General features: G+C 36.2%; 1 protein-coding gene and 1 long non-coding RNA gene across 3 annotated transcripts; one reads left to right on the top strand and one right to left on the bottom strand.

The window, feature by feature from the left end:
* Positions 1 to 126: 126 nt before the first annotated feature.
* On the bottom strand, positions 127 to 14,454 carry jak3 (Janus kinase 3 (a protein tyrosine kinase, leukocyte)). Of its 2 annotated transcripts, XM_081606219.1 has the most exons (24): positions 14,330 to 14,454; positions 11,638 to 11,844; positions 11,411 to 11,528; positions 10,561 to 10,678; positions 9,898 to 10,043; positions 9,368 to 9,662; positions 8,325 to 8,447; positions 8,067 to 8,224; positions 7,868 to 7,979; positions 7,405 to 7,585; positions 6,983 to 7,107; positions 6,721 to 6,852; positions 6,527 to 6,614; positions 6,085 to 6,209; positions 5,791 to 5,929; positions 5,562 to 5,713; positions 4,438 to 4,588; positions 3,581 to 3,708; positions 3,297 to 3,486; positions 2,928 to 3,052; positions 2,186 to 2,358; positions 1,730 to 1,847; positions 1,531 to 1,644; positions 127 to 1,430 (listed from the first exon to the last, which is right to left on the bottom strand). In XM_081606219.1, the coding sequence occupies exons 2-24, from the start codon at positions 11,840 to 11,842 to the stop codon at positions 1,326 to 1,328; spliced, it is 3,321 nt and encodes a 1,106-aa protein (XP_081462345.1). In that variant the 5' UTR covers positions 11,843 to 11,844; positions 14,330 to 14,454; the 3' UTR covers positions 127 to 1,325. The 2 variants fall into 2 exon arrangements, with proteins under 2 accessions (XP_081462345.1, XP_081462344.1); XM_081606218.1 differs by lacking the exon at positions 14,330 to 14,454 and having other exon boundaries at positions 11,638 to 13,591.
* LOC145551427 (uncharacterized) lies at positions 2,292 to 7,117 on the top strand. The gene is made up of 3 exons (XR_014087259.1): positions 2,292 to 2,376; positions 3,385 to 3,536; positions 7,045 to 7,117. It is a non-coding gene; the product is annotated as an uncharacterized LOC145551427 (long non-coding RNA).
* Positions 14,455 to 14,457: the final 3 nt, after the last annotated feature.

The following is a 14,457-nucleotide window of genomic DNA, read 5'->3' on the forward strand; positions in this document are numbered from 1 at the left end:
TAATGACAATTTTATGTTATAGCAAATTTTCAGATGGTTGACAGCAAGTTATCTAAAATTCAGTTAATTGTTTTGTTCTATTTAATCATGCTATCTATCATGCATCACCAACAAACGGGCACAGGCAAAAGTTACTTATCTTTAATTACATTTCAAGACAAAATGTACATCAGGAGAAGGTTTATTCAAATTTGTTTTTATAAAAGAAATAAAGAATCAATGGGACAAAATGAATGTTTATTGAGAGAATCATTTCAAACACAAGGCAACAAACAGCATAAATGAAAATCCTTGTTATACTAATTAAGAATATTAATAAAATAAAACCTGAAAACTATTTCACCTGCAATCAAATCTCTGAAACACATGAAATGACCTTTAAAAATTTGTTTCTATAAACTTTTTGAGATTGACAAAATCATCTGTTGGATAGTTTTTATTTTATCCCTGTTGTTTAAAATATATTTTTCCTACATTTTGTTGTTTTTACAAAATTTTAAATAAAATATTAAAATGACTTTGAGTTTAGAAATAGCCTTATAAAGATGAGTTATTTATTCATATTACTAATGACAATTAGACTGCTCTGTGATTCTGTCAGATATTTTAAAGAAAGCAAAAAAATAAAAAAGCTATGATTGGATTAATGTAATTAAACTACATCGTTAAGAGAGGATTACACTTACATTGAAATTAACCATTTACAACTAAAGTCAGAAAATATTGAGCGACACTAAAGAAACCTTTGAGAAACTCAAATTTTCAGCCAAACTGTGGGTACTTGTCAAATGGTATATCTGCAGAGATTAGAAATAATTAAACAAAGCACTTGTATTGAAATTAAACCCATATCTGCCATGAAAGTTTTTGTTCAGTTGGCACTTTTAATGGATTTTCAATGCAACGTTTACAGTAACTTTGCATTAAAAGTGTCATTATTTACCGAATGACACTTCATGACAACTGTCATAAACATTCATAAAGACTTCTTTATGTTCATGACAGGTGTTGTGTCATGTTTATGACAGTGTCATGTCAGTCTTATGCACACCCCTTCAAATAAAGTGTTACCAAAAATCCCAGCAACATGATGTGATAAGGACCATTAAAAAGCTGTACATTAACTTTTGCTGCTTTCACTGAAACCAATGTATATGATACAATTACTCATTACCAAGTGTCCACAGGCTTCAAAATAAAGGAAAGAACAAAAATTAAGGAAATACTGCTGAGGAAGACAATAAATAAAACGTAAAATTCAATACTGCTGCTGTTGAACAATGTCTGTGTGGTTCAGCAAGGCCTCTTTCTCAGCCTTTTGTGCTTTATCTGTCGTCCTGGATCATATTTTCAACCTTTTTTGACAGGTCAGAGAAAGACGGACGCTTGTCAAAGTCGTGCGTCCAGCAGTCCTTCATCAAACTGTAGACCTGGGATTAATGTGGGAAAATGATTAGATGTAACAAATTATATTTGTAGAGATGTTTTTTTATTCAGGTGGTGCCCAATACTGAGACAGAGCCAACATACCTGCAGAGGGCAGTTTGGAGGAGCGGGCAACCTCCAATTGCTCGCCAGCATGTTTGACAGATGCATGGAAAGAGATGTACCTTGGACATTTTGTCCGATCTCCTGCAAACAAAGCTGATCAGAAAGAAATATTATTGTAATTTAAAATAAACATTAGACACCCTGCATTCCTGAATGTAACAATGTCCCACTTTCTTACTCTTTTGGGATTGATGCTATTGTCACAGTAAGAGAAGAGCTCATGGAGAACGATCCCGAAACTCCACACATCTGATTTGTGGGAGAATTTATTTTCATTAAGGCACTCCGGAGCTAACCTGCAAAACATGCAGCAACAAGACTTTATCAAAAGCTTAAAACACACTTTTATTTTACATTTCAGGTCACGAACTTTGACAAGATGTTTGTTTGAAACTTTTGCAATGATCATGTCCGCTCTGGAGACCCTGATCCTCTTTGATTGTGCTGAACGTGGTATCTATAAAGTGTACATGCCCTTGAAGGGGAGTAGGTCCACTCAAATCCACTCTTTTTTTCTAACTTGATCTTGAATTTTTACATATTATAAGTGATGTTTCAATTATTTTTTTTGTTTAAAACTACTGGTAGTTGTACTTTGTTCTCTCGTTCATATTTCAAACAGGAGAGGTCATACCAGAAGAGGGGGCTCTGTCCAGGCTGAGAGAGGCGGTAGTACTCCTTATCAAAGGGAAGAACCTTCGTCAGGCCAAAATCAGCAATTTTCACCAGCGACTCATTGGCAACAAGAATATTTCTTGCTGCGAGGTCTCTGTGGACGTAACGCTGCGTCTGCAAGTACTCCATACCCTGCAAAAGTCAAAACAGGTGAGCACAAAAAAGAATGTGAGGCAGAAAAGAAATTGTCAAACCTGCAATTAGTGAACCATTTTCAGTCAGGGAGGATTTTTTTTTACCTCAGTTTTTTTTTTTTTATTGCATGTTTGGTTGGACTACTAGTCAAAAAGACCTATCAAAATTGTTATCCTAGGAATTTGCTGCGTTACAGGTTCGGAGGAAACAGAAGTGTTTCCTCAGCATGTTTGCTAAATTTAAAGCTGAAAAAATGGTTTGTTTTTCCTACTTTATGTTAAGATCTAAACTGAAGTAGCACTGATTTGAGAGAACAAGCTGACCAACATATCAGCTGGCACAGTCAGAATTTGCATGTGATGCTGCTGTTAGACATTTTTGATTTGCATGTTTTAAATGCAATGGACATAAAAGTTCAAATTACATCGTTATATTTCACACGTAATTCAACCACCATGAGTCATACTTTGTGATAGTAAAGATTTGATCTTTACATTTTTGTTAATCAAATATAAACCTCGTCCATTTTTATGTATTTGTAAAAGGCTGATGTCTGCGGCCTTTACCTTACAAATCTGAGAAGAGAAAAGCAGCATCCGCCTGGTGGTGATGTTGTGACGGTTAGTCCACACATAGCCATTAAGGCTGCCATAAGGCAGATACTCCATCACTAAGCTCATGCTAAGGCGACCTGTGGACAATCAAGCAATTCAATAAACCAGGTTAGCCCAGTGCATAATGTCAAATGTGCATAAATACAATGGTAAGTTTCTAACGTCTCTTAATTAAAGCATAAATAATAATTAGGCATAATCTAATAACATACTATTTGATTATTCAGCAACAATTTTAGATTTTGCATTTTATTCTCTTTTAACAATTATTTTAAGGCTTTTTCTGTTATGTTCCAGTCCGTAAGTGTGTATCATTTTTACCCATGCTGTAGCAGACTCCTCTGTACTTGACGATGTAGTCACAATGTAAAACACTCAGCATTTTAACCTCCTTCTGGAAATCCTCTAGATTGGAGCCTTTGTTCGGCTGGAGCTTCTTCACAGCCACGAGCTCGCCAGTGTTATCACCCAAAGGGTCGTAGCGACAAAGCTCAACGCACCCAAAGTTTCCCTGCAGATATAACCAGATGATTCTGAGAATGACCATTTTGCAAAAGTCAAGTACGACGCAAGATTTAGTAGATAATTTGTTGTTTCAAACTTACTTTTCCCAGTGGGGAGATGTAGCATAAGTGTCTTTCCTCAAACAGTGTTTGATCATGTGGAACAAGGTTGAGAGCTTTGGACATGGGGCTCTGTGTCACCGGTTCAGTAGCATGAAGTATGACATAATCTGTCACAAAACACATAAATACACAAAGCAGCTGCATTAGATACAATGTCTCACAAATATAGAAAATACTACAGTACATGTAAAACATTTAAAACAACAAAGTAAATCTAATTAAAATCTTACACAGGTAAATATTTATTCCACAAAAAGCTTTAAAAAAAGAGATGAGTAGAATAATTGAGACCATGGCCGCCAACAGGTGTGGACAACCAAGTCAGTTTTCCCGGGTCAGAGGAGTCAGAGGAGACCTAAAACCGTACCCTCTGTCTTATCTATCAAATTATGATTTGATAGAATAGAGTATATTTTTTGCTTCATGGTGGAGAAAAATATAAGACTAATATTTGGTTTGGTCGCCAACACAAGTTCAACTTGGAGTTCTTAAGCGTCTAGTAGAGTTTGAAATTCTACAGGCGGAGAGGAAAGTATTCAGCTTCAATCTGTTCCTCTGCTTTGAGTCAGCCAGCCTCCATCACTTTGATAAAAAAAACAGTACGAGTCACCTGAGGAGCAAGTTGCAGCTACAGCTTACAGACTACAGCTAGACAAGATTAATTAGGCCTTTAAATGATAAATAATATTAATTAATATACTAATTACAGAATGTTGTGGGTGTGAGTATCATGCCTGGGCCAAGGCAGAGCTGTCAGCTGGCCTGATTGTGCTAACACTGCTTCCCACAGGTGGCGCTGCTTAGCAGAAATGTTTTACCTGAGTGTAGGTTACTACCTGATGTGATGAGACTGTTGAGCTGGCGGATGATACTGCGACATGATGGTCTGAAGGCGGCGTCATAGTCCATGCACTGAGCAATCAGATCTGCTAACTCTGTCCACTGGGAAGGAGGCAGCTGATGCATGTTCTCGTAAAAATTCCTCTTCTGCAGCAAAAACACAAACAAGCACATTTTACAAGTGCTTGGCAATTGGAAAGTTGCTGGTATGACTATGTCAGTGTGCAAGGCACATAACCCAGAGCTGCCCACTGATCGATCTGTGCATGAATGTATTCCCCTTGTGGGCTCTATTGTGAAAGTGCTTTTGTGGTTGACATTATTAGACCATTATAGCACTATTATAGTAGTTTAGTGCTTTTACCATATTTGCCAATGCAGGAACACAACAGAAATATTCATGCAAAGCAGTATGGATAAATAAATGTTATTATTCATTTAAGTCTTGTATTTTTTAAATTGTTTTATAGCCAAAATTGGAAATGAAATAGATTTATATATATGTAAATGAAGAGCGCTACACCTCAGCAGGATTATGTATTAGCAGAATGACAATAATCACAAGTGCAATAAAACTAATACAAAATATTAGTGAGCCATTGAAAATGCTATTGCTTTATTTTGTACTAACCTTCTAAAGTTTAAGTACCACTAAAACACATAAAAGCATTTAAAAGCGGATGCTTCTAGCTATATGAATTAATATTGTGCAAACAAAGTTAAAATAAAGCTTGTGGTCATATTTTTATGAGAAATGCCAGCTAAACGTTCTCAGTATATTGACATCATTCTCCTCCACATTACAGTTTATTCTCCTGTTTTTTTGTACAAAGACATACATCCACCTATAAAGAACAACTTGAGAAGACTTGATTCACAAAAGTACAAAATAAGAATATAAAAAAACTGAAAACTTAAATATAGTTTTCTGTAGTCATGTGCAAAAGATTTAGTCTTTTGTACATGACTAAATCAAATGTACATTTTGAATAAAGCAAATCTGATGATCTGCACAAATTATTAGGGAACATTAAAGTGTTCCCACTCAGTCTCAACTGAATAAGAATTAGTGACTTGTAACGCTGCACAGCCTCTGCGCTACATGAATGACTGATTATACCTGATCTAAGTTCCAGCCTCTCAATGGGGAGTTTCCATCGTTGAAAATTTCCCACACAGTGGCACCAAAGCTCCACTTATCGCACTCGAGCGTCAGGTTGTCTGGGGCATCAAGCACCTCAGGAGCCACCCAGGGAATCCTGTCCAAAATAACTGAAAAAAGAAATTTCATTAATTAACTTTGATGTTTTTCATTTGTGAAAAAATAAAATAAAATAAATTAATGTTACCATCATTTCCCATCATGACCACACTGATGCCCGGGTCACTCAGCTTGATGAAGGGAGAACTGCCCAGCGAGGGGTCGCCTTCTCTTGCCAGCAGCAGGTTTTTAGCACAGATATTTCCATGAACAATGTTTTGCTCTTCCTGTAATGGAGTTGTAATTTTATCTTAAGGACAAATATAAAGTTTTATTCTAGTTTTCTTGTTTTATGAGCTATTTCCAAAACCTATAAAGCTTTCACATAAACAAATTTAACCTAACTTTCTGCAGAGTCTGTTTTGTTAAATGTCTTTCTTACCAGGAAGTTGAGTGCGCATGCAAGCTGTTTGGCTATGCTGAGTTTCCAGCTCACTGAGACAGATGTTCCTCTTTTCAAGTACAGGTCAAGGGCTCCATACTTGACAAACTCCTGAACCATGATGTCTGTAACAGCACAGCAAGATCTGTTTCTACAGCTGGGCTTCAAATACAAATTCTGAAATGCTCACTCACGTGAACAAGAACTGAGCAGGGTCACATAAGGACTGAGGGAGACTAAATTATCACTGAACATGTAACATATTGTGGCAAACGCAGTGGATTTTTTACCAAAAACATTAATTAAATTTCAGGAAATTAACCTTTGTCACCAAAATTTGATGCTGTTTTTGTCTCACAAGCTGTTTGGATCAGTTAAAACACTTCATTTTAATATTATAATATCATAAAACAATAAGAAAATCTAGTTGGTTTGAACTTACTTTGTGATTCATGTACACTGACTCCATATACATGGAGGAGGTGTTTGTGAGAAATTTGGCTCATCAAACTGGCAGCTTCGAAGAGTGACTTTGGGGGAAAGAAATTGTAATGTTACACAAAACATACATAGGAAACTTGAATTTGCTGAATCTTTAATGACTCACACATTCTGCTTTGCGTCACAAAAACCCACCTCCCAGCAGTTCTTGTAAGCAGAGTCAAGCTCCTTTAGGATGACTTCAGTCATGTGTTTTTCTCCATCACGGAAGTCAGTTTTATAGCCTTTAAAGATTCGGGTGAAGGTGCCCTGTCCAAGGCTGTCACCCTGACATGAAATACCAAAGTCATTGCACTAATTGTTGTGAAAGACTTAAGTGAGAACAAAAATAAAAATCATACAGCCCAAAGATAAAGGTTGTGCTATGTTAGTTTTGGTCCCACATCTGAATACTTACCCAGTTCAGGTCTCCAAATTTGATCATGTGGATCTGAATGTGACTGAACTTGTTTCTTTCAGGTGTTGGAGATCCTTGAGCTTCAAACAAGCTGCTGTTTCGTACTATTATGAGATTTGTGAGTTCTGCAGAGACAGAAATACATATATGTTCACTTCCACTTGAACACATACTCTATGGGAACATTGGCTGTAACTTTAGATCTAAACATTATTACAAAACTATCTTGAGCTTGTATGATAAAAAGGAAATTGTGAAATTTATTCAACTAATAAAAAAAAAAAATAGCCTATTTGTCCATCTGTGTCAAATAGCTGCAGACATTTCAATTGAACCATTTGATGAAGCAGCACTGCAGCTCTCCTTTTGTCGTTTAAGCTTTACATTTACCTAAGTGTCCCTGAACTCACATAACTTTGTACCTTTGGGTCGAGGTGGACAGCAGCGAGTTAACTTGACGGGTATTTCGGCCAACAGCAGCTTGTTGTGTTGGTAATAGTTGGTGAGTTCTCTCAAGCTGGAAAATGATTTTGTGAGACCAGGAAGACTGTAGCTCTCATTTTTAATAATGAGACAGTCCTTATAATCAAGGCCAAGAGGGGTCTGCAGAAATAGAACAAATAGATTTAATTTACAATTTACAATAGGTTATAGATAAAGAAGTAGTATTAAAAAAAACAGGGACGTCATCGGTATATAATGGCCAGTTATCCTAAATCATAACATTGATTGTGACTCCTATAATACTTTTTAAAGGTTCTTTCAACAATATGTAAATCCAAAGACTTTCTCTTTTTGATGTCAGGTTATTGAAATACACAGAAGAGCTACATAAGCCATTTGAAAATGAATGAGTGTATAATTCTTATCTCCTGCTGTCTTTACCTGAACACAAACAGTGAGGAAGAAGTTCTCGTAGTTCTTTGGACTCTGCCGGATAAGGAAGGTACCGCCTGTGCATCCTGACCTTTTCAGCTTGTTGACTGCAAACTCTGATCTGATTCCACAAAATGTAAAAGAGACATCTTAAACATGTTCACGTCAAAATAATAGTCAAATTAAATATCTGTTCAAAAAGACCCACGTGATAGGGCCATGACAATAGTTTTTGAGTCCCTCTAGAAGGCTTGGTGGAGCAATGTCTTGACAGAAGAAATGGCTTGAGTCCGTGATCAGTCTGAAATAGCCGTCGATCAGCGACATAAACGAAAGTGCCTCTTTGCGACTCTGGAAACTAGCTTCCTATAATGGCAAATGAGCAAACCAAACAGCATAAGAATACAAAAGCAAAACTTTAATATAAAATACAAATTAAGAAAAGTTTTTGTAAAGAAGTATTTACCAAGCATCTGTCATCCTTCCGAGTTATCGTTACCATCCTGCTGTCTTGTGGGACCATCTCGTTCAAGATCCTCTTAATGCTGATGTCTACAATTTCATGGAAATCACAGAAGGTCTGCCATTCCTAAAAAAAAAAAAAAAAAAAGCAGATGGACTTATTTTATAACAAAAACTCCTTCTCTACTAAGGGTAACAAAGTAACACTTGACCAAAAAGATGGAAAGATTAAACCCTGGAACATAAGGGCAACCAGTTATCTGAAGATGTCTGTAAGTATTTGACCCCATACACTGATGCAGGGTCGCAACTACATATTATTCAGGTGGATGCAAAAATATAAATCGGCACCGCCCCCCCCCCCCCCCCCCCCCCCATCCCCAAGCAGTGGCGCAACTACACATTATTCAGGTGGATGCGGAAACGTAGATCTTCATGCAAATCGCGCCACTGCACTGATGCCCTACTGTTTCCAATCTTGCAATTGGAAACTTTTTGCAAGATTTGGCCTAAAAGTCTTTATACTGTACATTATACTAACCTACTTTGGGACACCTCAAGGTTTTGTCCTCTGGGCTCTCTTGTGTACTTAATATAGATGTCCTCATCCTGGAATACACTGATGAGATTACAGTGTTTTGATTAACTGATTACAGTTTGGTTGGAATCTTTATGAACTTTTTAAAGGAGTGATTAGTAGTTCATTCAAACTGCTTGAATATCAACATATCCTATCCAATGTAGTCTATGTTATAGGGTTGACTCCTTTGTTGCTAAAGTTTTGAACTGCATTACTAGTTGAAACTCATAGACTTTGTTTGGACATTCAAGTGTGAAATGCAAAATTCTCGAAACCGAGGAACCTCTTGAAACCTAAATATTGTCACCTGTAATTCTGAAATCTCACTAAACCCAAAGGTCCTATTTGACACTGGCACTGCACCAATGTTTAAAAATACAGTTTCCATACACTGAGAAATAAGACCAATTTACTGAAATTATAATTTGTTGATCTAAATATTGAACCCACAAACACCTTGCTCTTACCAGGGCTCCATCAAGTTGACCAGTTTGAATTCCTGTCTCCCCACAGACTCGCAGAAGGGTGAAAGTTGCTTCTGTGTGGGAGGAAGAACGATTGACACGGAAGGTCTCACTCCCGAGAGACGGCTCGATGCCAGCCAGTTCAATCAGGTATTTGAGCTTCAGGCTGTACTCGTCCACTGAGCATTTGCCAAGTTTCTTCAAGAAACGCTTAAGGGTGTTCCTGATTCGAAAGCGGTCCAGGCGGTTTCGTTTCTGGATTTCATGCCGATGTGACTTGGGGAGGCAGGATTTATAGCTGAGGAAGAGCAGTCCAGGTAAAACAAGAGACTTTACCAAATACAGCATATTTTCACTAGAAACTCTATAGTGGTTCAAATATTGTAAAAGAACACATTATGTGTTATTATGTGTTCTTTTGCTAGCTGCATACATATATCAAAAACAACCACATCAGAAACTTTAAACTGAAAAACTTATTTGTTGTCATCTATTTTGAAAAACAAAATAAAGCTTTATTCAGCTGTAAATACCTGACAGTTTTGCAGAGCTCTCTTATAGTCTGGCGTCGCTCTTTAGCCATTCTCCACAAGTCCAACACAGCAAGGCCGAGGCATTCCTCCTGGGCGCTCAAAGGTGGAACGATTCCTGCTTCACTCGCAATGAAGTCACTTCTCAACTAAACACCAAAAAAAAAAAAGCCGGGGACACTCTAACATACCTGCCTTACTTTTTGAGAAACATGCAATATTCACCCCTACCCTATGTTAATTTTCTTTTATATATATATATATATATATATATATATATATATATATATATATATATATATATATATATATATATATATATATCAATGTCGGTACATTAATAAGTATTTCTTTGAGTTGGAATTGAAAAGATGCTCTAAACACACTTTTTGTTTCAGTCTACTCATTGGAACTGAGGATGTGTGAAATTGTGGGTGTTAACTCCTGACTTTACATACACTGAATTAGCATCAGTGCCCTTTAAAAACCTTACGTGAGACAGTAAAATGTCTAAGAATGTTTTTAAACTACAAGGACAATATTGTGTTTAAGTCACTTTTTTACAGTCTGCCTTCCTTTGCAATGGTACATCATTAATACACTGATGTAAAATATAGTGAAGTTATTGCCTTTAATATTAATGAGCATGATGTTCATGTTCTTTACCTGAGCAAAAAGGTAATCTATGACATTATAGTCAAGCACCAGACTGATTCTGTCCTTTGTCAGACTGTAGCGGTATGAAGTTCTTGGTCCTTGGCCAAACCAGTTCCCAAAGAAAAACCTGGAGACATAAAAGATCCATCATTATTTCTGAGTCAAAACAAACCTTACTTTTGAAATGTAAGCCAAGTAAGCCATGTCTTTCATTTAGTTGTTAACTTTCCAAGTACAGAAATTAATACATTAATTAGTATGGATTTTATGCAATTTACACATATATAAAGATTTTTTTAGTAATCCAGAACCTTGTTGCAAAGCTTGTTGGAAAAATATTTCAAATCAACTCAACCTTGTAGTTAGTGAAGATTTCAAACGTTGTTAGAAGCCCAGAGCTTACACAAAATGGTGCAAAGTGCAGTTCCTAAAAGGTTAAATGATTTGATAAGATATATTTTCATGGAGAGTTAACTTTTTCTCCATCATTACTGCAGATGCCTATATTGTTGTTGGTGAGCTGCACTTACTCTGTACTACTAATTTATGTAGCTTGAAGAAACTATCTCTACATGCTATCTCTACATGCCATTCTGACATATATTTGGAGGTATAATAATAGATAAAACAGCTGCTGTTAACTTTGAATGTAAATCGTAAATCATTTCGACATTTATGCAATAAAACAAGCAACAAAACACTCCACAATGGTAAGATTTTCACTTGAAAGGTTTGCATTTATTAGTAATTTTGTCTTCCTTGTAACTGATTCAGTAATAATGATGATAAAGATTACATGAAACAGTTCTAAAAGTATTCATATGGCTTTTTAAAACAGAATTTTGAATATTGAACTTACCTCACTCTAAAATGAACCACCAAGTTCTCGTCTGAGTCAAACATGTGTGATGGCGGATACCAAAATGAAAGACCTGCAGAGGCTAAACCGAAAAGGCTCAGGTACACTGGTAAGATTCCTGGATAATAAAAAATATATATAATTACACAAAACTTTATTTTGACAACCAGCACCTCAAACCAACCAGAAGTTCCTGCTCAGAGTCTTATTCATCCATTCATTCTTACCACTTTTCTTTCCTGCTTGGATGCAAACATTTTCTGCACTTATCAGTCCGGATGAAATTTGTATCACTGTCGCATCCTTTGTGCCAGGAAAAAAGTAGATGTGTACTTGTAAGCCGGCTTCCACGCTCGAACTGGACTTCTGGCTGCCCCCCCGGTCTCTCAACACTAGGGGGGTCGATTCTTCCTCTCTGAAATTCATCGGCATGTCTGAGAACAAAATCGACAGTTGCATTCAGATATTTGCTTCAATTTCATTATATGAGAACCCAATTTCAAGTCACGCTCCCTCCAGTGGGGAGAAAACCTCAGAGAAATGAGCAAAAATATTTAAGGATGGTCAGTGATGCTAAAATGTCAAGAATGAGAAATAAGGCCTTTGTGGGATTATTCTTTGCACTGATTTTCTAAAAAGTTATGGATCTATGATTAGAAAAATGTTGAGACAAACTTTTCCCCTTCTCTTATGTTACTGTTCTAGGGGAGAATAAAACTGTGATTTTTCTAAATGTGAGTGAAAATGGATATCCAACTCTATAAACAAAGCAAATATAAACATAAAACGGAGGCTTGAATGTAACATTGTCCTCATTAAATGTTAGAAGCTAGACTAAAAGTTATTAACGTGGCTGAAGAAACACCTTTAAATATACAAGGCAATGTGCTAGACATTGAGACTATCACATTAGTTTTCATGTTCTTTGTTTCCAATAAAGTTTTTTTTTTTTCAAAATGTTGTAGACCAATGTTTCCGCAAACTTGCTGACGGTCTTTTAAAGCTCTTTGGCACATCTTTCCATGGTCTTCTTTGTGTCTTTGAAATTACTGATGAAACTAGACAGGTAGGTGACAAAAAGGAAAATCCGGCCAAAGTATCTGTCCGTCTGCACAGTATGTGAGTCATGTCTTATTGTAAATAAAACCTGACTGCATCTGAGAGATGACAGACATGTTTACATTTTGCTTTGGTGAGTAGAGCATTTCCAATAACTGTTTTGCAATTGATACCAACACAGGGTTAAATGAGACAAAATATACCATTAAACTCTGTCATAACTTGTCTTGGTGTCAAATGAATCACTTAAATCAATAGCTCGCCTGAGACACTTTGAAAAATCTTCGAAAGTCCCATTTACTCAAAACGACCAAACGTCTAGTTGTTATTGTGAAAAGATGTGTCACCATACAGCAGTGTTTACAGTATATGGCCATGACTGTTATAAACATACTCAGTTTAACGGTCTTGTTAATAAGGTTGAAGAGGCAATGTATTTCTCTGCTTCAGTTATGTATTTTCCAAACCTTATTGACTGTATTATGTCTCAAACTTGTAACAAGATTATCTCAAGAATACTCAATAAATTCAGTACACTTTACATGTTCAGCTCTAAGAAATTACAGATGTTCTTAGTTCTGTACTTTCATTAAAAAGCAGTTAAGACACACAAACAACTACTGAAATTTTAGAAGTATAATAATTCGAATACATGAAAAGCATATGGAAATGTGCAGTTTTGCAATCAACAAATCATCACACATTTTGAAGATGCATATCTCTCATACTACAAACATCAAAGCTGCAGCACGTTATACAACCCAACAATAATGCTTTGGAAGACACACACCTGCTACTCCTTCCTCTGACTGTTCTCAGATCTCTTGTTTAGACAAAGGGAAAAAAAAAATTGGAGTAAAGGTAACGGATTACTGTCAGCGCCTTTTTGGCAGATTTCTTCTTCACATTACATCGTCAGGAAAAAAAAAAGCCAATTCTTCTAATTCTTTATGAAGTTCTAATTCAGGGCCAAACAAGACAACCATTAGCAGCATTTTCTAATTTTACTGAACCTCTGTCTCTCTGTCATGTCTGTTATTAGCTTTCATGCTTCCTGTGGCTTGGTTTATTGCTCAAGATGTTTAATCATTTGATAATCTTCATACATTTTGCGCCATTGTAGATTATAAAAAATATATCTAATTATACATAACTTTATGTGTAATTATATATACACATAAATAATATTTATACACATAAGTAATTATATATAACATAAATAATATAAATAACATAAAAAATTTGTCTTCCTTGTAACTGATTTACGAGGAAGTTGCTTTGTTTGAAGCTGAATATAAGAAAAGCGATCAGAAAAGAGTAACTTTGAGAATCTGAAGCAATATGAAGCTTCACACTAACAGGGTAGCAGTCTTTGCTTGTGTTGTCCCCTGTTGTCCCCCTGCCTTTTAGGTGGTTACGTACCAGACATTTAATAATATTCAAAGACCTTTGGGGATTCCCACTGGGTTTTTGTGAAACTGATTGGCATGCTCTGCTACATAAGGAGCAATGTAGCATGAAAAGTAAAGAAAACCCTTTGGTAACTTCTGTCCCATTGTTTCATGTTTCAGAACTGGCTCTTAAATTACTTATTTGACACAGGAAATAACATCTACCACAGAATTCAGACTGAAACACGTCAGAATAAAAAGAATATTGAAGCATTAAAATGTGTAAAGGTAAGCATTCACTGAATACACACACAGCTACAGCAAATCAAAACAGAGAAACATTTCAATGTTATTAGTTGAGAACAGTCGACTTTACCCAGCACATAATTTCTAACAACTGTCTGATAGTCCCAACGTCAAGCACCAAACATAAATATTATTAAAACCTTAACGCTGGTCAACCTGTTACCTTTTACATTTGGATGTCCTTATTTCTTCAGTTCATCGGTTTGTTCCTGTAAGTTCGTGCTTTCCTTTTTTTGACTTCTGCGTTTCTTATTCTCTGTATGTCACTGTCAGCGTGTCAGGGTGTTGACA

This window comes from Poecilia reticulata, chromosome 4 (genome assembly GCF_904066995.2).
Source record: "Poecilia reticulata chromosome 4, P_reticulata-male-v2, whole genome shotgun sequence".
Classification (NCBI taxonomy): domain Eukaryota; kingdom Metazoa; phylum Chordata; class Actinopteri; order Cyprinodontiformes; family Poeciliidae; genus Poecilia; species Poecilia reticulata.

Bases quoted from the DNA above. Each gene is read 5' to 3' on its own strand.
- jak3 (XM_081606218.1), bottom strand. From the start codon at position 11,869: ATGCAACTGTCGATTTTGTTCTCAGACATGCCGATGAATTTCAGAGAG. The intron at 9,663-9,897 runs GTATTTACAGCT...GCTCTTCCTCAG, and splicing joins GAGCTCTGCAAAACTGTCAG to CTATAAATCCTGCCTCCCCA. The intron at 6,853-6,982 runs GTAAGTATTCAG...ATTTCATGTCAG, and splicing joins AATTTGGAGACCTGAACTGG to GGTGACAGCCTTGGACAGGG.